Below are 25,356 nucleotides of genomic sequence, written 5' to 3'. Positions count from 1 at the left end.
CTACATCAATTTTCCTAGGTAGCAAGGAGTCTAACCATTCATTCAAATGTGTGCTAGTTGTATGATGTCATCTGCATAAACTAAGGAGCTTAACTCACGATCGTCCAATATCACGGTCTCCAACTTGTCTTCCTTTCTTAATGTCCAGTTTAAGAACATGATGAAAAGCGATCGTGATTCCATGCCCCCTTGCCTTACACCAAACTTTGACTTGAACCAGTTGCTTGCTTTTCCAATGATTCTTATGGCACTGCAGGAGTCTTCGTACATAGCTTTTATAATTGTAATTATCTTATATGAAACTTCATATGATTTTGCTACTTTCCATACTGTTTCCTTCCAAACAGTATTACTCTCTGGTCTGGAAGCAGCTGATTCAATTAAGTAGACATCTGAAGGCATTACAGATGAGAGTTCTTCCAAAGGTGGCAGGTGTAAAGTTCAATGATTTTAAGACAAATAAAGAAATTAGAAGGAGAGGAGGATTGGCTGCAATTTGGAAAAGATTACACTGGTGGGGACACTGCAGAAGACAAACTCTTAAGATGCCAAAGAAAATAATGCAAATGCCACCACAGTCAGTCCAACCTAGAAGCTGACCACTGACTAGATGGTGGGACATTGTATGCAGGGACATGAGCAGGCAGGCCTTAATGAAGGAACAAGCTGGGGATAGGATTTAGTGGTGATGCAATACTGCTCCCTGTGTCTGCAAAGATGCTTTTGGCTGAAAAAAGAAGAAATTCAGGGTCAGGACTATATTTTTAAGCAAAAAGCATAAATCCTGCTTTCAAATTCTTTTGTTTAGGTTGACTACAAACTTTTTAAAAAATTGGGAAGAAAAAAGTGTTACAGTTTTAAATAGATTAGACATTCACATTGAAAACTGAACACTCAATATATTGATCAAACTAAAAAAAATTTGTGTACTGTAAGGTTTATAAGCATTTACGCTTCATTTTGTGCATAACTTTTAAAATCACTAATAGTCATTGAACTAACATTTAATTCAGTAAAGTCTTTGTTAGATTTTTCAAAATCATCTAAGACTAAATTTGTATGTTTTATGCACAGCAGTGAGTAAGCGACTGTGCTAGGTGAGGAGTATTTTGCTTACAGCCTTTTTTCACGGTACAGCTCATTTTCTACCTGGGCTGGCTGGCATAGAGGGGAGTGTGGAATCATGGGTCCATTCACTGCCTGTCCCCCTCCTCCCACTATTTACTCATTGCTTCTCTGGAGGAAGCATTAGCTGTGCAGCCTTTGTGCTTCCCTCAGCTCCCAGAGGTAAGGTTTAATAGTCCTCTAAAGTAATTGCATAGGCAGAGGTGATCTGTACACCTCCTATTTGTCTGCATGGTTATGTTATGGCTAATCAGAATCTATGGTTGCTGTTTTAAAACAGCATTTATGATATTAGATTATATATAGGAAATACTTTTATCATGTGATGTTATCTTAGATTTCTTAACATCTCTGAATTGTAATATGGAATCATAAAAAGCCTATCATTTATGAATTTTACTTTTTTGTATTTTTTTCCTAGTTATGGAGACAAAAGGATACTACAGTTACCCAGAAGGCTTAGACATGGAGAAACGGTGGGGTCAAGTTTCTCAATCTGTGAAGTATTCTTCTTCAGGTGCTGGAGAACGGACTGATGAGAGTAACTATATGGAGATTGTAAACGTAAGCTGTGTATCTGGTGCTTTTCCAAACAGCAGTGCTCAAGGAAACAGCAAAGAAAAACCTGAACTACTCCCTAGCCTGCAGCAAGATAATAATCAGCTTGGTATTTTAAACTCTGACATCAAGAGTGAGTCAGACTCAAAGGAACTTTCAACAACTGTAGCTGAATCTATGGGTTTATACATGGATTCCATACGAGATGCTGATTATACCTATGATCAACAAGGGAGCATAAGTCCTGGGAAGACTTACCAAAATGTTGAGCAGCTGGTAAAGTTCTACAAGGAAAATGGCCATTGTGCCTCTCCCTTAAAGAGTGCAAATAGGCCCTTGATATCTTTGATATCAGACTCTGGAAGTTCTACGAATGGTGGTCTCATGCGCACTATTGTCAAAAGCCCTATAATGTGTCCTGAGAAAACTCCTTCTGGCGGTAGTCCTCAGAACATGACTCCTTCAGTTTGTAGCCCACCTGGCATTAACTGTGTATCCTCAACTACTTCTACTAATTTTGTACATTTTCCAGCGCACAGTCCAGTCAGCCAGGGAACTCCTTTGTCATGCTCACCTAACATTGAAAACCGGAGCTCTAGATTGCACAGTCCTGCACATGTTAGTAATGTGGGATCTCCTCTTTCTATAAGTAGCATGAAATCACCAATCTCAAGCCCTCCTAGTCACTGCAGTGTGAAATCTCCAGTTTCAAGTCCTAATAATATCACTATGAGATCCTCTGTGTCCAGTCCTGCAAACATGAACTCAAGGTGCTCTATTGCCAGCCCTTCCAATACAAATAATAGGTCCAGTCTTTCTAGTCCAGCTGTTAGCACTGTGGGATCTTCTATCTGTAGCCCAGTAAACAATGCCCTAAGCTTCCCTACTTCTGGCACACCTGCTGGACCTAGCACAGGCCAAGATACTATTCCTAGTCCAGAAACAAAAGACAAAGGTACTCAAGAAATCACATTTCCTAAAATGGAGGAAATGGAGAATGCCATCTCAAACAATTGTGTAGCTGGTCAGATGAATCTTGTTCAGTTTATAAAGCCTGACCCAGATGGAGAATTCAGTAGTTCATGTATTGGAGAAAACAGTAAAATCAACTCTGATTCCCCATTTTCTGTACCAGTAAAACAGGAATCCGCTAAACATTCTTGTTCTGGTGCCTCTTTTAAAGGGAATCAAGCAGTAAATCCATTTCCATTTATGGATGGTTCATATTTTTCATTTATGGACGACAAAGACTATTATTCTCTTTCTGGGATTTTAGGACCACCTGTTTCATCATTTGATGGCAATTGTGAAGGTAGTGTGTTTCCAAATCCAGGCCTACCTGTGGGTATTAAACAGGAGCCTGATGATGGCAGCTATTATCAAGAGAACAGTATGCCATCCTCTGCCATTGTTGGTGTGAATTCAGGTGGACAATCATTTCACTACAGGATTGGAGCTCAAGGCACAATATCTTTATCACGACCTGTTGCTAGAGAGCAGACTTTTCAGCATGTGAGCTCATTTCCTCCAGTCAGTACACTAGTTGAGACATGGAAATCACATACTGACTTAGCATCCAGAAGACATGACGGGTATCCAGTTTTAGAATACATTCCAGAAAATGTGTCAAGGTGAGCAAACTGAAATTCTGTTTTGTTTTTTGTTTTGGTTTTTTTCATACTACCCAGTGTCTAAATATGACTCTCTATGAATAATAATGATTATTATTTTTTTGCACAATTTAGGCTTTATATTTTCTTTTTAATTTCTAAAGCTGCATACATATTTCTTTTCTAGGTGCATTTCAATGATTTATTAGTCAGTTTCTCCATTAACCTTGCTAGCTTTTTGATTCTGGTTTTAATAAGAACAACCTGCATGTTTCATATTCAGTATTTAAATACAGAATATATTATCATTTGATGTGATAGTGCTACTTAGTATGTTTTGAGCTTCTACCATAAGTATTTTTAATAATGGAGCTTGTTGCCATTACTTTCATGTGCCATATAGGCTGGCTGTTCTTTCTTAATTGTTGCTTTAATGCTTTGTACTGTTGGTGATGGTCAGAAGGAAGTAAACAAAATGGAAATGGTACATTAGGGACTTTTAAGTTTTGTGTTATGAACTTTGTATCTGTCTTTAATTGACTAAATTTAAAAACTAAGCGTGAGGATCTGTGGCAAACATGTTATTTCTGAATCGTAATTGTATGAACATTGTGGTTTACACAGACAGAGAAATGTCTCCTAAACTGAGGAGGGCTTTAAAGACTTGACACATTTGAAACAACTACAATCTGATTTCCTCACTTCTGGTGAAGTGAAATATGCCAATATCATTTGAATTGTGTACTACTTTTCTGAATCATAAGTAGTCATGCTTTATTAACAAATGGCGTATCCATATACTTCAGATGCGATGGTGTGGGTATTTAGAATAGAGAAGGTATAAAAGAAGCCTGCAAGTAAGTGCAAATAATTGACCTTAGAATTGTTGATAGTATGCATTTATCATAGTTTTGTAGGAACACCACAAGTGAGTAGTAATAATACTTTGCACTAATGTAAAGCTCTTCAACCTGGGGTCTCAGTGAATTTCATAAAAATGGGTATTATTGTGCCAATTTTATAAGTGGGGACACTGGGAATAGAGATTTTGAAGGCCTACTCGACAGAGGTAATGATGAGAACTATAATTAAGCACTGGTGCAGCTATACTGATGATAGTGATGGTGGAAATTGTACTGTAAACAGGACTTAAGCATTTTCATTGTGTTATCTATCTAACCTTGCTCAGAGCACACCTGAGCCCTGTCTACATTACAGCTTGCACTGTTACTACTTGCCAGGAGAGCTGCACTGGTGGACTCTCTTTTTGGTGAATCAAATGTCCAGTTTTTGACAGTGTAGATGCAGCCAGAATAATTTGCTGAAGATTGTACAGAGTAGTCAATTGAAGAGTTGGGGACAGAACTCAGGTTTTCCCACCTCAGGTACCTTGCTCTGATAGGTAGTTTCACTACCTTTTGGGAATGCAACATCTATCTTTTTCCTTCATGGGGGGGAAAATCACAGAAAAATATATTGTAGTTATACAATTGTTAAAAATCTGAAAAATAAAGAATGTTCTAATTTAAAAAAAGCAAACTAGAATATACTACTTGTGACTGAAAGAAGGATGGAAATCTGCCTACATGAAGCCTATTGGGCAAAAGATAGAATTAAAGAAATACGAAAATGTTCTTCCCCAAGCCTAATAAACATGTAAATAAACACCAATCCAGTCATTCTTCATCTACCCTATCATTTTCCAAGCCATATTTCATGTTTGCTTTGGCTATTCCATAAAGCACATATTCTGCTGACATAATACAAATTTTTTTTGGTATCTGTCTCAACTAGAAAATTCTACCCCAAATACAAAACTTGGGTATACTGCAGTCCCGTACATTTAAGTTTAAACTATAGTTTTCTGTATCCTAGAATAAAGTTCATTAGAGGATTAGTGAAATATTTAAGGGGGGGGGAGGAAATCACATTGAGGTCATTACTTCTGTAAGTAGTCCTAGTGACACTCATGCAAGTACTCTCATGGCTAAGTGCTACTCATCATGAGTAAGGGTTGCGCACGCTCATATGTTACAATGACTTTTTTTGGTATGTTTCACTTTGTGACATATTTTATACATTTATTGTTATGAGCATGTTCACCAACAATTAAATGCCTAAACTGCTCTGTAGGGACATACGAAATGTTAATTGACAATTTGTTTCTACAAGACTGGTAAGAATGCCTTGTGATCTGCCTGTCATGCTAGTCAAGGATAGCTCTATCCACTTATTTGCCTCTATTTAGACCAATAGGTAAATAATCAGTGCCCTCAGACTGAAATCCAAACTCTTGATGCATGTTTGGTATGGGTGTCATTGTCGTCCTTACTATGTATGTGACCCAGATCCTGAAATTTTTAACATGTACATATACTGCTGCATCTGTTCAGAGGCACATTGAAGATGTGGGGCTTTCCCTGGGCATAGCGTCCACCCATCTGTTGTATATTTCAGAGTGGGAGCATATATTTTCATTTTCACAGCATAACCCTATTGTGGTGTTAAAACAATACTACAGCTTTTTAGCTGTTTGGAATGGCTCCATAATTACAGGTGCAATCGTGGTTCCATCATAAGCCTTCTTTACAAACCCCCTTTCTATAATTTTTTTAAGGGAAACAATCTGACCTGGAAAAAAAATTGTTCTTAGGATGGAGAAGATTTTATTCTTTGTATGAAGTTTGAAAGAAATTTCAGAGGTCATTTTCACATTATAGATTAGTAAATGTCATAGCTCCATTTTGAAAGTAGAGTAGATTCTCTTGAATACTTTCTTAATTCAGAAATGGCTTGCATTTTTTACTTAAAATGTATTGTAGTTTTCTTAGTATTTGTTACTTAGGATTGTTTTTGAAGGAAAAATTCAAAACATAAGAACTTTTGTCTATTTGCTTATATTGTGTGTGGTGTTTCATGGAGATAGGAATCTATTTGCCACAGAGAAACTAATCTCGTTAGTGCCGAAAGAGATCTGTTCAGATGTCAAAATGTAAGTGCAGAAACTCTTATATAAAAAGAGTTGTATTTTAGGAACTATTTTAGGAATATCTCAATTAAGTCTCAATTCACAACCTTAACTCTTTCTCAGTCCCTGTCCACCCTATTAATGGGAGGAGAGGGGAGAACCTCACACCATTTCTCTTCAGCACACATATAATGAACACTAAGATACCCTCTAACTTACAGCTGCCTTACATGGTAAAGGCATAGGATGGCTGGGCATGGAGCAGAGTTAAATTTAGGTTTTGAGCATTAATCTTGAGACCGTTAATGAGAATGAAAACCCCAGTTTAATAGGTATCACAAGTCAATTGTTCTTGCTAACGAGATCTAATAAACATTATCCAGACATGACAGATTCTTGCCACCATGCTGATTATACCCAGTACAAACCATCATCCGGAACATTTCCCTTTTCTCCTCATTTATTTTGTCTTTCATAATTGTTGCTCTTTTGATGTTTAGTCAATAAGGGTTTATTATTTGTAGAACTAGTACTTAATATGAGGAAAGAAGTGGTTTTCCCATGCAAAAATACATTTTCTTTTGAATTTTATGCTAGTGTGTACAGCATGTCTTTTTCTTTAAAAAAAAATGTGCATAAAATGTTTGTGTGCACCACACATTTAAATATATTTTTTCAAAAGGAATGGTATCTCTAAGAAATGTTAAAGTAAATAGCAATCACTTACGTTTAGTTGTATGACTTCATTGTGAGAAATGTGCACTCAGAATGGAAAATAAGATTTTTTTTTTTTTAAAAGTGATTGATTGCTCATCTGAGGCAAAATGCAGTTCTAAGTCCCATGATCATGACAGCTGTGTCACTTTCAAAATGGTTAAGGAACATGTCATGGTTGCTTGAAACAACAGTAAAACTGAAAAGTCTGGTGCTGAGGCTCTTTTCATCAAATGTGCCTTTTCCCAGCAACTTACCAGAACACCTGACACGAATATGCTCTCATTTTATTTTTTTCTTAGTCCTCTTGGTGCAAACAAGCAACCAATATTTCTATAGGTTTACCACTAACAGCTATTAATAGTAATTTGGATAGTAATTAAAATTCACATATTGGGCCAGTTCATCCCCTTACATGGTAAAATCCTTTGTGCAATCCCCCAACACCATCCCAGTGGAGGGATTTGCATGTTCCATTCCCCTCCCCACAAAAAAAAGTTCCCTGACTCTATGGCAGAGTGGCTGTATGGTAGCTATACTACTGGGGACTCATAGTTGCTGTCTTTGGGGCCCCCAAGTATAGCAGGGGTTGGGAAGAGGATACTGCAGAAAGATAATACAGCCTCAGTGGGGCTGGAGAGGGACAATGTATCTCTCCCCAAACTGCCCAGTTTCTACTTCCTCCCCAAATATAGTTCCCAAGTGGAATGTGGTCACATCCCCTTCCCGTGCAAGAGTGGGAAGATGCATGCACAGATGGTTGAGGAAACAGCCCTGGGGCATTGCCTTAGATTTGTGATTCAAAAGGGTTACTTGTTCAGACAGGTGATAAAAGAAAGTACTCAGGTATAACTTTTTTTATTTTTCAGTGATTTGAGTGACATTTTTGGCCAATGCCATTTCAATTTGATGGGTTCCATTTTTAACTTTTTAGTTTTTTTCCTGACTATTGTGAGGAGTTTAGCACCACTCATTGAAGAGGCAAACCTTTCTTGCCTTGTTTTATTATTTTAAAGTTTTTTCTTTTTTGGCCTTGATTCAGGAAAGCATCCCTAGTCAGGATTGCAGTTAAATTCCACTGAAGTTAAGGAACTTAGCCAAATGCTTGTAGTTAAGCAGGTGCTTAACTGTAAGAAACTTTAACTGACTTTAGTGAGCTTTCAGTCAAGCCCTTGCTGATGTTAAACAAACAAACCCTGCAGAATGTGTGTATGACCTTTAAAATGTTAGTGGCTGATTATATTTTAAAAAGATGTGTATTAAAGTTAGATGTGTATATTCATTCATTTGTAGCAATAGTTGTATGCTTAAAACTGTGGAGTCTGTCAGAGTAGACAGACTGGAATACGTAACATGGCCCCAGTCCTGAAAAGCTGCTGTCTGCAACCATAGGGGTCTGCTTCTCCAGAATGCTCTGCAGGGTCAGCAACATATCCACTTTGTGTCTCTGCTATATAGAGTGCTAAAAAGAAAACCCAGATTGTGCCACGATGGTTTGAGTAAAATCATCAATGATTTTAAATGGATAGTTCTGGTTAAAATCTGATGTCACAATATCACAAATATTTTGTAAATAAACTTTGTTTTCAATAAGTGACTGTTCTAGATAATATTTAACTCTTATCTGACACAGAAATAATGACCTAGCAAATATTTTTTCAATTTATAATCCGACTCAACCTCTGTTTGGTTTTTTGTTTTTTTGTTTACTAGAGCAGTGGTTCTCAACCAGGAGTCTGGGGCCCCGTGGGGGCTGTAAGCAGGTTTCAGAGGGTCCCCCAAGCAGGGCCAGTGTTAGACTCACTGGGGCCCAGGGCAGAAAGTCGAATCCCCTCTCCTCCTCCTCCCATGCAGGGCTGTAAGCCAGGGCCCTGAGCTCCACCACCTGGCCCTGAAGCAGAAGCCTGAGCAACTTAGCTTCGTGGGGCACCCTGTGGCATGGAGCCTTAGGCAACTGCCCTGCTTGCCACCCCCTAATGCTGGCTCTGGCTTTTTATATGCAGAAAACCGTTGTGGCACAGGTGCGCTGTGGAGTTTTTACACCTGACACGAATATGCTCTCCATTTTATTTTATTTTTTTCTTAGTCCTCTTGGTGCAAACAAGCAACCAATATTTCTATAGGTTTACCACTAATAAATTGATTAACATGCGCAGATTTCATGTCCCCCACAGATTTCTTTGTATCCCTTCAGAAAAATGACTTTCTGATGGGGAAGCAAAGGGAAGCCACAAGAGCAGTCATGCGACCCTCCACAGCAGTATGTTTTGGGTGCCCAGGGCAGTTGGCAGAGAGGTAAATCACTGTGGGGCAGGGGGCGGGACTGGGGAAGACCTGACTGGTAGTCCTGGCTAGGGTGGGGAGGATAGGACTGCCTCTTCCTCTGCACGGTATCCGGGGCCAGGTCAGACCCACCCCCAGAACTCTCATCCAGCTGTAGGAATCTCTGCAAACTCTCCCTCCCACCGCGCCCCCCCCCCCCCCGCTTCCTGCACCCATCTCTCCTCAGCTGTAGGAGGAGGAATCCCTGTATAGGGAGCTGCTCCCCCCTCTGCCCAACTCCTGTGCATCCAGACCCCCTCATACCCAGTCCCTCCTACCGAGCCTCACCCCCCTCCTCCCCGGTGAGCCTCACTCTCCCTGCACCTGGATCACCCCCACCCCACTGAGCCCCACTCCCCCAGAATCTAACCCCCCACTGAGGCCCCCATACCTAGGCCCCCTGCTGAGCTCTATCATTCCCAGACACCCTCTTCCCCCCCCCCCCCCACTGAGCCCCAACTACCTTCACCTGGACACCCATGCAGACTCCCATTACTGTTGCCCCAAGAATCCCCCCCCAAAAGCCCCTGTGTATCCAGATTGCCCCAGACAGAACCTTCTCAACCCACATGTAGATCCCACCCCCCATACTAAGCCCACTTGGATCCTGCCTTGCTGAGCCCGCCTGCCCACACCTGGTGCACCTGGCATGGAGGGGGCAGCGCCCTGGTGTGTTTCTGGGGCAGGTCTGGTCCTTGCGCTGTGTCAGGGTTGGGTGCAGCATAACCACTGAGTCAGTGTTCTGGCGGAGAGCTGCACAGTGATCTCCCACCTCTGTGGAGCCAGTGGCCTGTGCTCCCGAATGCCATGCTGGAGCCTCCACGTTTATTTGACAAATTAAAATTTGTAAAATATTGTGTGCAGAATTTTTACTTTTTTGGTGCAGAATGCCCTCAGGAGTAAGTTTTTTATATCATGATTGGGGGGCAGGGAGGAGGGCTCAGAAAGAAAAAGGTTGAGAACCTCGTACTAGAAGACATTATAGAAAAGTGCCAAGCTGCAAAAATGTTCTCCAAACTTGGCAGGATTTTTCCCTACCTTAGCTTCCCACATGTATTAGTATGAAAAGTTTGTCACTAAGGGTAGGTCTTCACTACCTGCTGGATCAGTGGGCAGCGATCAATCCAGCGGGGATTGATTTATCGCGTCTAGTTCAGACAAGATAAATCGATCCCCGAGCGCTTTCCTGTACTCCAGCACTGCAAGAGGCACAGGCAGAGTTGACGGGGGAGCAGCAGCGGTGGCGACACCATGGTAAGTCGATCTAAGTACGTTGACTTCAGCTACATTATTCACGTAGCTGAAGTTGCGTAACTTGAATCGATTTCCCACACCCCAGTGTAGACCAGGGCTGCTAAGTAATGATTCTTAATGTAAAAGTTTTAAGCTTGCTTACATTTTTTAAATGATGCATTTAAATGATGCATCTTTATAGCTTATTTATAAATTATTTTTCTAATAATTTTTGGTGTAGTCTTGCTAAAGCAGTAAATTGTTTTTTTTTTTTGTTTTAAATTTCCCTCAATAAGAGAGTAAATTAAAATTACAGGACCATATGAATATTTGAGGCCAAATTTTCAAAGTGTTCCTCAGCCGTACCTATGTGCATTTGTGTCCAGTGGCCCACTATTTTGTTTCCTCAGTTGTTTGGGGGCTTTTTGTGCTCACAAATTCAGATTTTGTAAATACTTAGCACAACATTTACAAGATCCTCTGAAAATTTGGCTTTTGAGGCTTAATTTTCAATGGAAAAAATATTAATGCAAGATAATTTCTATTGGATGCTGCATCCAGAAAATTGTCAGTGAAAGGTCCACATGGAGCAAAATATGTAACATGGATGTTTGTGCCCTAGAGAGCTGTGTGTTTAAATCTCTGTATCCACAACATTGTCTCTTTTACGTAATGTTTTTATCTTTTATGAAAATCTGGAGGTCAGAAAGGTCATGGGATATGGAAACACAGTGGAAGCTTGACAATTTTCCCTAATTACTGAATTTTGTAAATTAGTGAGTAACTGAAAGAACACACAGAAAACTAGGATACTGCAACACAAATTTATCTGGTTAATTTAATATGAAAATAGCATAGTATTATACAATCTCGTCATGTACTTCAGTAATATAAGACCTCATTACAGAAGTCTGCTGTTAAATCTTTGCTGAGAAGTGAGAAGATGGCACCAATTTTTGTGTGCAGATTCTAAAATATGCAGGTTAAAGAAAGCTGAATTAGCAAAATTCTACTGAAAATACAAATTCATAATTTTAATAAGGACTGGAAAACTGTGGTTTCTGAAATGTCCTGTATGAAAACCATTACAGCTTTATATATGCACTGTAAATGTGATTCGATTATTGGACATTTGACTGTTATAAAGATATTTGCATATTGGTACGTTTATTGCAATAGTGAGACTAACATTGCAAAGCCTTTACTCAGGCAGTACTGAAATAGTCTACAGTGGGAGTAGGGTGGGAGGCCTAGAGTCAGTAAACCATCCGGGTTCAGCAAAGCATTTAACTTTAATGGAAGTCAAGCATGTGCTCTATAGGGTTAGATTTAAATACTTAAGTGCTTTATGTAGATTACTGTTGGGCTTAGTATCTATATTTGTAAGGAATGCTTCTTAAAGATATATTGTAAACTACCCTAAGCACTATAGCTCTTATCATAATAGTAAAAGCTAGAATTGATGTAAGGCTGATTGAAACAAAAATTTGTTTGGGGAAAATATTTTAACAGAATGTTAAGGTTGATAGGACAAGCACTGAAGTTGGAAAATGCAAACATTAAAGCTGCACATAGAGACTTAACTCTCTCTCATCTGGTAAATATACATTATGATGTGGGTAGACAAGGGTGGTGAAAGTAATACATTGATAGAATAGAGGGGACATTCAAAGCAGACATATAAAAAAACAAAACAAACAAAAACCACTTCCAGTTGTGAAGTTTATTTAATGTTAATTCGATATGCCTCACTCACATCTGGCAGTTGCATTACAGAGTAGTATGTACATGAATTACTTTATTTGAGATGTGTGTGCCTCCAAGGTGGAAATGTGGCATCCCTTGTTACAGCAACACTGACAAGCAGTGTGTTAAGAGAGGAATCAAAGAGTAATTCAGTTCTGCATAATTTATCAATGGTAGTAACTTAAGCATTGTTATTGGAGGTGTTTAAATGCGCCCTTACTAAAACACTGCGTCATTTGCCTCATGGTTAGCTTATCATGCTGCAAAAGGGAGGGGAAGGGTACCCCTTTTCAGTCATCACCAAATCCTGCTCCTTGTTGCAGTGGAGCTGCACTGGTTTTGCTGTGACTGGAGCTTCTATGGCCTAGGAGGGAACATAAAGCACAGGATTGGACTATAGCTCAGGAAGTTCCTATTATCTATGAGACCTCTTTGAAATACAGGCATTAACTCTGACAAAGTTTTCAAATAAGGTTACAAACTTACTTTTGAATGGTAGTTCTGGCCTAGTTATTTCTTGCAACTGAGGGTTTACTAAAACATTTAACAAGTAATAGGAGGGTGTTTTATTAAAGGATACAGTATGAGTTTGTTTTTGAGTACTTCTTGAAAAAATTATTGTAGGAATTAAAAAGGAAATCACATAGTAAAAAGATAAATGTAGTTTATAAAATGTTCTTCCTGTGATTCTCAGAACATTTTTATAAACTAAAATATCTCAGTTTAAATTGAGATAAACCCCACTGTTTCTTTGGTTATATATTTTTGCAAGATACTGTTTCTTTATTGAGTTATATTACAAAAGAAGTTCCAAAGGTCACAAAAGACTAACTTGCAATTGAGTTTTTATGCCTTTTAGGACTGTCGATTTAATCGCAGTTAACTCATGCGATTAACTCAAATTAATCGGGATTAAAAAAAGAATCCTTAGAATCATAGAATCATAGAATATCAGGGTTGGAAGGGACCTCAGGAGGTCATCTAGTCCAACCCCCTGCTCAAAGCAGGACCAATCTCCAATTTTTGCCCCAGATCCCTAAATGGCCTCCCTCAAGGATTGAACTCACAACCCTGGGTTTAGCAGGCCAATGCTCAAACCACTGAGCTATCCCTCCCCCTTTGATTAATTGCAGTTTTAATTGCACTGTTAATAGAATACCAATTGAAATTTGTTACCTACCTTTGGATGTTTTTCTGTTTTCAAATATGTTGATTTTAAATTACAACACAAAATACAAAGTATACAGTGCTCACTTTATATTACAAATATTTGCACTATAAAAAAGATAAACAGAAGAGATAGTATTTTTCAATTCCCCTCGTACAAGTACCATAATCAATCTCCTTATCTTGAACGTTTAACTTACAAATGTAGATTTTTGTTACATAACTACACTAAAAAACCCCCAAAACAATGTGAAACTTTAGAGCCTACAAGTCCACTCAGTCCTACTTCTTATTCAGCCAATCGCTAAGTCAAACAAGTTAGTTTATGTTTACAGGAGATAATGCTGCTGGCTTCTTATTTACAATGTCATCTGAAAGCGAGAACAGGCATTCGCAGGGCACTTTTGTAGCCGGCATTGCAAGTTATTTACGTGCTAGATATGCTAAACATTCGCATGCTCTTTCGTGCTTCAGCCACCATTCCAGAGGACATGCTTCCATGCTGATGATGCTTGTTTAAAAAAATGTGTTAATTAAATTTTGACGGAACTCCTTGGGGGAGAATAGTATGTCTCCTGCTCTTTTTTTTACCTGCATTTTGCCATGTATTTCATATTCTAGCAGTCTCGAATGATGACCCAGCAGATGTTGTTTGTTTTAGGAACACTTTCACTGCAGATATGACAAAATGCAAAGAAAGTACCAGTATGAGATTTCTAAAGATAGCTATAGCAGTCAACCCAAGGTTTAAGAATCTGAGGTGCCTTCCAAAATCTGATTGGGACAGGATGTGGAGCATGCTTTCAGAAGTCTTAAAAGAGCAACACTCTGATGCGGAAACTACAGAACCTGAACCATCAAAAAAGAAAATCAGCCTTCTGCTGGTGGTATCTGACTCAGATAATGAAAGCAAACATGCGTCGGTCTGCACTGCTTTGGATTGTTATCGAGCAGAACCCATAATCAGCATGGATGCATGTCCTCTGGAATGGTGGTTGAAGATGAAGGGACATATAAATCTTTAGCACATCTGGCACATAAATATCTTGCGACACCGGCTACAACAGTGCCATGAGAATGGCTGTTTTCACTTTCAGGTGACATTGTAAACAAGAAGAGGGCAGCATTATCTCCTGCAAATGTAAACAAACTTGTTTTTCTGAGTGACTGGCTGAACAAGAAGTAGGACTGAGTGGACTCATGGGCTCTAAAGTTTTACATTGTTTTGTTTTTGACTGCAGTCATTTTTTGTACATAATTCTACATTTGTAAGTTCAACTTTCATGATAGAGATTGGACTACAGTACTTGTATGAGGTGAATTGAAAAATACTATTTTATTTTTACAGTGCAAATATTTGTAATCAAGAATCCATATACAGTGAGCACTGTACACTTTGTACTTTGTGTTGTAATCAATATATTTGAAAATGTAGAAAACATCCAAAAATATTTAAATAAATGGTATTCTATTAACAGTGCGATTAATTGTGATTAAGTTGTTTAATCGCTTGACAGCCCTAATTTCTTAAACTGTGAATTAAGCTTCTTCAATTACATAGAATGTGTTAACTGTTCACTGTCTCTCTAAATCTGTAGTCTATAAAGTACTGTACTACATCTTTTGCTTTAGGAAAAATACTATACATTTTAGGTTTCGGTGAAACAAATTAAGGCTATATGACATATACATACAGAGAAAGTGGAAGTTGCCATACAAACTGTAAGAGGCTAATTAATTAAGATGAACTATTATCAGCAGGAGAAAAAATCTTTTGTAGTGATGATCAAGATGGCCCATTTAGACAGTTGACAAGAAGGTGTGAGGATACTTAACATGGGGAAATAGATTAGTACTTTTAAAGTAATTTTTCAAAAATATTTAATTAGAGTATTTTTTCCTTGAGTTGGAATGTTTGAACAAAAACTGATCAGAATTAATGGATGGACTACAAAAGCTCTGTGGAGAAAACTTTGCTCTCCTAGATTCACATCTAAAACTCTTGTTATGGTCAGTGAGGGTTGACCACAGATCAAGGTGTTTTATGGCCCTAAAAATAGCAAATTTGTGATTTAACTTTTGAACGTTTTGGTAAATTTTTTCCCCATCATTCCACAAGTTTACATTCTGACTTGACTTGTTTGTTTACGTACAGAAACGTAACTATTTTTAAATAGTCCCCCAATGGAAAAATTTGATATAGGCACTTCAGCCGTTACCACACAACTTCTTTTCCTCTTTTCTGGCATTACCTCTGCATATATTTAAAAATTGTTATTCAGACCCTCCAGTTGCAAGATTTTTAAAAAATCTACCTTTGATTTTTGAGAATTTAATGAGAAGCCCTCCTCCTCATTTGATGTGTGGTTATATCAGATTCAAAATGAAACTTTAAATGAACACTTTCCCCACTTCACTGCTCAGAAGGGAAATCCAGTTACTTACCTGGTATGGGCACCATCTGTTCTTCTCCATCCTTCCTCCTTGTAATTATTGTCTCCCCCTTTGTGCTCTACCCTTCATGTTCCTGGCTGTCCCAAGCTTTCACTTCTTCCCATACTTCCCTTCCTTTCTCCTCACAGTTTCCTACCATTCACATTCTCCTTCTCTGCCATTCCTATTTCCTATCATAACCTCAGACTCCCTTCTGTTCTGCCTTTTCCCTGACTGTTCTCCATCTCCTTCCTGATGCAACATGAGAAACTTTAAAAACAAAAATCATCAACTATTGTGCATCTCATGATAAAATTGTGAGTTGGTGACATTGCTTTTCCCCACAATCCTTGTCTTTCCACCCTCTCTGACCAAAATATCCATTTGCTCTTAGCTGCCCCAATGCCTGTATGACCACACACCTGCCCAGAGGCAACTCTGCTTCCACCCTACATATCAACTATCACAATCTCAAATACCAGCATCAGCACTCACCTTTATCCTGTGACCAGCATGAGCTGTAGGCAGGTGGTTTGGCAAGAAGATCTCTCATTATACTCCAGGGAGTGGGAATGCTCCATTCTCAAATGATTCTCCCCATGAAAGTACCAGAGGTTCTTCTATCCCCCTCTCACAGATGAGGGATGGAGAACCATGGCAGTCTTATGTGCCCCTCTAGGGGGCCACCATGGCCTCTGTCTCACTGAAAATGGGGGATGGGGAATCAGGGGGTGGTTCTGTCTTTCCTCACTTCAGAGGCATGGGGAGGAGACAGAGAAGGCTCTTAGAAACTGAATGGCGTTTGGTGCTGGAAGAGCAAACAGGAACTTCTGTCTGTGCTGATTCTTCTGTCTGTCCTGCTTTCAGCTGTGTTTGAATCCCAGAGCTGAACTTTGAGCAGACAAAAAGATCAAAACTCTTCTTGCCTGGCTTGACTGCATTTCAGCAGGATACTGATAGGACCTCACTATGCCCCTTTTATAGACACTGAATTAAAAACAACTGAAACAAATGCAACCTTTTTGTCTTACTAAGTTTCTGCTTCTATAGCATTGTTATGCAATGAAGTTTTTTTTTTTTTTTTTTTTTTAACTTTTGCAAAAAATGGCTGGACCCTGCTCTTTCTGAAATGAATGAGAGTTTTGCCATTGATTTCCTTTTGGGCATTCCTGCTCCTACTGTAAGGTAGCTAACTGTGACTATCTTCTAAGTTTGTCATGCTTTTTAATATTTATGCATTGTTCGGGAATTACTAAGGTGTCCTGTTTTGGGGGTGGTGAGGGGGGTTTGAACACCTTTTTTGAGTATTTAATTTAATAGAGAATGCACTGCGTATTTTATATGGGAATAACCTTGGTATGAATTGTATTATCTAAATATTTCCAAATTTTTTATACAGAAAATAAGGACTGCACAGATAACATACCTAAGTTTTAGATTTCATTTTACTTCTAGATCAGAATTTTTCAGTCAGATACTTGCTAGGACAACATTCAGTGTAGTCAGTTATGCATTAAACTATGACTTAAAAGCTTTTTTCTGAAATAATCTGATCTCTTTTGGGCTTTTTTTCTATTGCACTGCTCTTATAAATTACCTTTTAGTATTTGAAATCTTAACTCTTTGTGATCCATGGTAACAGGCAGGGCATGTTTTTAAAGGTGAATTATCCAAGGACAACTTGAATGTCAATTTTTGTTGTCTGACAAGAAAATATGGTTGTCACAATTAATTAGCATCTGCTTTCATTTATTTTAAGATTAAGCTGTTTTGTGCAAATATTGTGCATCACCCAAGGCCAAGATGATATCTGATTAGACCCGCATTTAAAAACTGTGGTTGCACTGAATGACCAGCACATCAGATTGAGGCTGAAAATTTACCTTCCACCTCCTTGCTTTTTTTTTTTTTAAACGGCACCAAACGAAGATTGCACCTTCTACTTTACTGCACTTTGGGAGTAAAGTGAATGTAATTATATATGTACACTTCTCCTGGAGGGTAGTATAAGCTACCAGGATAGTAAATTATTTATTTAGCTTTTTAAAAAATAAGCAAAAAGATTGTCAGACATGAGATCAGTTTTGTAGCTGCAGTTCAGATATGCTCATCAGTCAATGGACTCAGAATTTTTAAGCATAAGCCAGTAACAGGGAGTAAATCAAATTTGTCCACAGTGGGATTTTAGTTTTCCTAGGCTGTCAAACTATAGGTTTTCTTTCTAGTCTTTTTGCAAATGTTTTTTCTGAATTCCATATTATCCTAACATGATACTGCAGTTATGTGGAACCTGTAAATAGACTACATTTCCATTTCTTTTTTTGTCTGTCTTTTCATGTGTTGCTGCTGCCTTTTTATGAGGGGTAAGGATGCAGATGGCATTGAAAAATTACTTTATTTTTAATGCATCTACCTAAATCTACATTGCTATTCCAAGAGTGCAATGCTGCAATGTATGCCTTGCATGAATGTAGAAGTAACTTTTAAATATTTTTTCTTTTGCTTATTTTTCTTTAATTTTTAAGACTATTGAAACATACTGTTCAACAAGTTATGTAATAGCACTGTTTACCTGCTTGTTTATCTCATAAGGGTGGAGACACATTAATTCAAATCAATGGAAATAAAAAGTACTATCTTTTGGTGCTGAAACTTCATAATCTCTGTTTTTCCGTTAATTTATTGTTTAGAATAGATTGAGCTATGTTTTTAAAGAGGCTGCTCATGAAATTTAGAGATCGCAGTGTAGGATTCTGAATCCCTTAAATTGGTTTGAACAGTTTGCTAGGCAAAGCTGTGGTCTGTTCAAAAGAGTTTTTGTAATCATGCTTTGTTTCACAATGGCAGATTCAGGCCACAGAGGACAAGGGATAGCAGTTATGCTTAGTTCATATTTAGATAGAACTAAAAGCCCATATTTTCAAAAATGTACATTTAAATAGTGTGTGTAAATCCTGAAGTGCTTGCACAAGTCAGAAATTTGTAAATACACATCTGTGTACTTCATAACCCTCACGTATATGTGCACATTGACAGCACTGCTCCCATAAATCAGGCCATTTTGAAACTTTGTGTCATAGTCTAAAAGTCCCAGTTTACTCTGGCAACATCTTGTCTTTAAAAATCAATCTTGGTTTGTATATTTAGCTCTTTTATTAACACTGTTATAAACTATGGGGTGATAAAGAGAGTATTTTAAGATTAAGCTGTATTCCTAGTTCAAGGACAACTGGCGATCTGATTTGAAAAACATCAGAATTGAAGCTGGAAACGAAAACTGGCCTCTTTGATAGTATTTACAAGGAAACTATGAAAACTGGGGGAAGAGGACCTTGCACTTCTGAGACAATGCATCATGACAATAACCTTTTAGCTGTGCAGACTGAGGACTTGGCTCAAAAGAGGATTTTAGCATTATTTATGCTGTCTATAGGGAAAAAAATCACAAAACAGGGTGCAATTGTCAGGTACTTTTTTATTTTTTTTTAAGGAGTAGAGTAGTTTGACTATTGCAAACTAAGAGCAAATTTCCCACTTACGTTAATGTGGTTCTATCAATAGTATATATGAGCAGTCAATTCTGTTACTCTGACTGTATCCAAAATTGTACTACAGAGTACAGTCAGGCATGGTGTATTTGCTTATTTACGTTATGTATGTGTTTGTATATGCACTACATCTATGAGTCCTGCTACTCTTAAACTGAGGATACGGAGAGCCTGCACTGAGGTTTTGCACCTGCCCTGTTCCAGGGAAGTTTCATGCACCCAACCAGGGAGGGAATTCTTGGGGGAAGGGAGCTGGGATTCCCTGGCTAAACATCTCCCTGCAATGAACTGTATAGGGATATTGCAGCAGCAATTGGAGGCTGCTGCTGGTGCAGCCCTGAGATGCCAATAGAGACCACAGAGCTGCTCCATTCATAGCTTTGCAGCCCTGGGGAAGATTCTGTTCCCCATGTCCCCTGCGGACCTCTTCAGTTTATAGTGTGTTTATTCAGGTGTGCTGGGGGAGGATTGCACCTTGGTTTGAATTATTTTTAGCACCAAGGCTTTTTTAAGTTAATAATTAAAAACAAATATTGGTCAATAAACATTCTTTAAGGATTTGGTTTACAAAAAAGTTACTTAAATGAGTAACCTGTTAACACTTTATACCAAGCCTTTATCATAGACCAACATGCTGTAAAACGTGAGGTAAAACCACATTTCAGCAGGATTAGCTGTGTAAACCCTGTATAACTGAACCATCAGATTCCTTCAAATACACTGTGGAATAACTGAATAATTTAAATAAATTCAATTCTAATTCCTTAAATCTGTATTTGAATTTGTGCAAACTAGCTGGAAGATGAACAAAGTGTGTGGGGGAGGGGGAGTCAGACATGTCAGTTTCTATTCAGTATATGGAAGTAAATATTGGATACTACCCAAAATTTTATTACCACTGCCAGCTAACTCTTTAAAAAAAATTGCAATGAAATAATGTATTTGATTTGCACTAGTTTTGTAACTAAACTTTTCATGTCTCGAGACTGTTTGAAATTTACATTTTAAAAAATCGATATCAACTTAGTGTACGCACAATGTGCCTCAGATGGCACGGGACCAGGATTTATCACCAAATTTGGTCCACTGGTCCATCATTAGCTTCCCCAGTCCAGGGAGCGCAATGTGAACATTGATCCATGCCCCCCACGCCAGAATTGACATTAAGACATAGATTAGACGCCACATTTTTGACTGATTAAATATTGGTCAATGACAGTGTCAGTCTGCAGAAATGGATAATATAAAGTGCTGTTATTCATTTCAAATTAAACGTTTGGAGGAAGGGAGGGGCCTCTAACCTTAACATTTTAATATGTTTTGTACAAAAGTCTGAATTTATTTAAAAGAAATCAGGAGTGAGTTATATAGTGAAAAGAATATGTAACTATTAGCAATATAAAATTTGTTTTTAAAGTGGGACCGGTCTGCAACAACAATCGATTTTAAGATTGCCATATTTTTATCAATGAACTCACCCCTGTGCAGAGGGCCAGCAACAGTGTTGACACCATTTTTGGCCTGAACCTGATGACCTTCAAGGACTAAGTGCAGCATTCCTTTTCTATACCAGGTGTTTGGAAAAGGAAAGGAATTGTAATTGTAGCCATGGGAAATTATTCAAGGGGGAGGGAAATTTGAGGTGGGTTATTTTCAATTGTTGCACTTTTTATTTATAAGTTACATCAGGAGAGCCAAGAACAAATGGATGGGCTTCCTTTTGAGCACTGCTATAAATAAAAATAAAGTTTAAGTACCAGAACAGGGACAATGGAACTTAAGTGATGAATAAACCTTGTGCTGTCCTTCTGTACAGGAATAAATTTCCCCCATTTGAGATGGTAAAAACATCCACATGTGGTATACACACACATGTGTGCGCACACATTATACCACTGATTTGTCAATAAAATAAAGCAAAAGTGTGTGGTGGTATAGGCAGCTTAGTTAGATACTGCCAAGTAGTAGTAAATTATGCAAACCAATTTAATAGATCAAACTGCCTTGTTTTTCAATACAAGGCAATCTTATGGATCAATACAACTTTATAAAAGCAAACTTATTGCATTGCAGCTACTTATACATTGTAAAGGCCGGATAAATTCATTTGAACATGGAATGAAACTGAATCAAAAGTATTGAATTTTTTTACCTTATGTGCACTTTATATACTCGTGAGGCTTATGCTATTTGAGTCAAATATAATTAGTTTATTTCCAAATAAAATATAAAGTTGCTTTAATTAATATGGTACCTTTTTCTAATGTTTTCAACATGCTGGCTTCCTAATATTTTAAAATTTGGTTATTTACTACTTTACATGAAAATGGATAAAATAATAAGAAAAAAAATTAAAATGTTCTTGTAAATTAGGATATTTTGTTCTGATTCTTCTGTATGTCTAGCAGTCTGTTTTTCTAATACACCAATAATGTCATTCTTAGGTTCTTGAGACCTTCCACAAAACTCTCAGGAAGAGTTTCCTTTTCTTTATTCTCAGATCTTCTGTACTCTGACAACAAAGTCTTCTCCTATTGCAGTTGTAAATACACACAACTGATCCACTTCCTGAACCTATATTAAGTCTTCCCTGCTCTCAGTAGGTATGGGGTTTATCTACCCCATCACAGGTACCTTACATTCCCAAAGTTCCTAAAAGAAGTAAATGCATTGGGGCAGTAATTCTTGGTTGGGGGATGTATTACCTTTTTTCCACTATGCAGAGTACACCAAATTCAGAGGTGACCTAAGTGATGGCATAAGTTACATATCAGAAAATCCGTGTACATCATGTACTGGTAATTTGCACACTGAAGAGGCAGAAGCTTAGATGTTTCAGATCATAGCAGGAATAGTAACAGTATCAGGAGCAGGAAGGAATAAGGAAATGAGAGACTATGAAACAGAAAAGAAAATTAATAAGAATGTGGAAGGAGAAAACCAAGATAGGTATTGGCATAAAAATTTGGCATATAATTTAGTGGGGAAAATCCTGAAAGGTATTAGGTACTCTCCATTCTCGTTGACATCACTGAGAGTTGTGTCCCAGATCTCTTGGGATTTAGTTCAACACATTTAAAAATAGGTTAATCTCTTTCAGTAGTTATAATCTAAGGAACAACAGTAAATCTAAGAGAGGATTTTGGTACTGTTCTTTGACTTCTGATATCTTACCTGGCTGGGTTAAGGACCCCTTAATATGTTCTGTATTGGGAGCACTACAAGTGTATTAGTTCATAAGGGCATATATTAAATGGAAGAATATTTTACAGTCATCTGCCACTGAATAGAAAACCTTGAGCTAATGTTTTTTTCATTAGCTACACACACAAACATGCAATTCAGCAGGACTTTGTTCTGTATGTTACCTTGACTATTACGTGTAAATTGTCCTAAACAATTTTGCTGTTATAAGTTTCACACTGTGGTGTTTAGATGCTGCTTGTAATTATTAAACTGGGAGCACTGGCTTTTGGGAGTCTGAAAGGACAGGAAACAGGAAGGGGTGGGGAAGTTGAGGAGGCTGAGTGAGAGCTACCGAGGGTGCAGCAGCAGCTTGGTAAAGAGGTTTCCACTTTAAAAATAAAGTCCTGTTGAAGTTTTAGTAATTTGCCTGGTTCCTATAACATTTTGGTGATGAGGATGGATCTTCTGCCTCTGAACCCACCTGCACTCTTTCTGCAAAGCCCAGGTGAGCCTCAGGATTTACTGCCTGGATCCATATGTTTGAGACTTATCTGCTTGCAATCACTGCTACAGAGATTTCTGAAGAAAGCATGCCCTGCTAATCCACTGCCTTGGAGCAGAAGGGCAGTGTATATTTTACACTTCTCCCCTTGCAGACGATAAATATGAGACTGCACTCACTGCATTAAAGAACTTTTTTGTGCCAAAAGTGAATGTAGTAGCTAATCGCTACAGATTTCGCCAGTGTGAGCAGAAAACAGGGAAGACTACAATGCAGTGTATTGCTTCACTGAGGAGTCTGATTGTAACTTGTGACTTTGGGATGAGATGATTAAAGACCAGCTCATTGAGAAAACAACCATGCTTCGTGTAAGAGAACACTTATTTCTTGAACCACAACTTACACTAGAAAAAGCAATAACCATTGCCACTCAGATTGAGTCAGCTACAGCTGAAGCGAAAATAATGAGCATGGATACAGGAGGCCCAGTCCAGGCTATTACTCCTTTGCAGAAAAGTTCACTATCGTTAAAGACAAACGATTACAAGTGAAAAACTAATGGAAAACCACTGAATCAGCAAATTCAAAATACAGTAAAAACATGCTTTCACTGTGGATCTCCACAACACCTTGCAAGCTACACAGGATGTGCGGCAAAAGTAGCTCAGTGCAATCATTGCAAAAAAGATTGGGCATTTTGCTGAAGTATGTCGCAGCAGCCAGTTCAATCAACAGGTGCATGCAGTTACAATACCAGATGTTACTGTGCTGAGTGTGGACAAAATCACTACTGCATATATTCCAGAACAAATAAAGTGTACTGTAAACATTTCCACCATACCTTCAGGCAAATCACACTCTATTCAGCTAATATTGGACACTGGCTCAGCAGTATCTATACTACCTGATCCCATCCTCATCGCCAAAAATGTTGTAGCAACCAGGCAAGGTACTAACAAACTTCAACAGGACTTTATTTTCAAAGTGGAAACCTCTTTACCAAGCTGCTGCTGCACCCTCAGTAGCTCTCACTCAGCCTCCTCAACTCCCCCCCCCTTCCTGTTTCCTGTCCTTTCAGACTCCCAACAGCCAGTGCTCCCAGTTCTAATAATTACAAGCAGCATCTAAACACCACAGTGTGAAACTTATAACAGCTCTAATTTGGGGCTGCCTAGATATCCAGCATAAGGGGAGAGAATGTGCATCAATCTTGATGTGTCTGACTTACAGAACTTTAGCTTACAGGTGGGGAAATCTCTATAGTTGGTGGCCTGATTCTTTCACGTACATTGGTTTTACACAAATGTACCTCGGCTGGTGTGAGAGAACTCAGCTCAATACTTCCTGTATAAAAGGAGATCCATGAGCTATCAGCCTGCCCAGTAATGACATACTCACTTGTAGACAGCCTTTGTTGGTATTTGAATCTCCATTAATCTCAACTATATAGGTATGTATATAGTATGAATGAAGTCTTATCTCCCTGAGAAATGCAGAACTCTGGGGTCTATTGTGCCCACAGTTTGTGTGTGTGTGTGTGTGTAAGTAAAGGGAGGAGGAACAAGGCATTGAAAAATTGGGTTGACTAGTTCATGTCTGAGTTTTTGAATCTATAAATAGAGTCCAGCAGAATATTTCTAGCTAGTTCTGGGGAAAGTCAGCAGCCATGCAAGGGGATTGGCTCTGCTCCCAGAGGGGAAAAAAAATCCTAGGAGGCCTATTGAAAATCCAAGTAGTGGAATCAATAAATTAGAAACTTCCTCCACTGGGGCTTCAGTTTGTTGTCAGCCCTGTGTATTCTGAGCAACAGCCACATCAGCAGTCTGATATAAGCCTTTAAAAGATCCAGAAAAGTAGCAATAACAAGAGAGAAGTCAGAACTCTGCATTCAGTGGTGTACATAGTTGTTGGAATGACTATAGTACAGTGTGCCTTCTTTGTGTTAGTATATTAGAGAGAGGAAATTAAAGAGATAAAACTGAAAGCTAAATTTTTAGTCATAATGGAAAATAATTTTTTTATGAATTGGAATTTAAGGATTTTGTTTTTAAAAAAGGAAAGGACTCAGTGACATTTTAATATGCAAACTGGTTGAATTATCTTTTGAATCCAGAAACCGGAATATACAGAGAGGCAAATTCTACTTCTGCAATTGTAGGGGAAGCTTCTAGAAAAGTAATATTGACATAATTGAGAGAGTTTATGCAAAACGGTTCTCAAATTTCCTTTTCAAACCAGTTCAGT

General features: G+C 38.3%; 1 protein-coding gene across 12 annotated transcripts in view; it reads left to right on the top strand.

Moving 5' to 3' along the window:
- Window positions 1-25,356, top strand: part of NR3C2 (nuclear receptor subfamily 3 group C member 2) — a 280,828-nt gene that overhangs the window by 6,388 nt on the left and 249,084 nt on the right. For all 12 annotated transcript variants that reach the window (XM_073341308.2, XM_073341312.2, XM_073341313.2 and 9 more), the window contains one exon: window positions 1,547-3,314. In XM_073341308.2, the coding sequence (XP_073197409.1) occupies window positions 1,547-3,314 (1,768 nt within the window). The remainder of the gene's footprint in view (window positions 1-1,546; window positions 3,315-25,356) is intronic.

Source organism: Lepidochelys kempii, chromosome 4 (genome assembly GCF_965140285.1).
Source record: "Lepidochelys kempii isolate rLepKem1 chromosome 4, rLepKem1.hap1, whole genome shotgun sequence".
NCBI classification, from domain to species: Eukaryota; Metazoa; Chordata; order Testudines; family Cheloniidae; genus Lepidochelys; species Lepidochelys kempii.
The sequence above is the reverse complement of the archived record's forward strand: the minus strand, read 5'-3'. Positions and strand labels throughout refer to the sequence as shown.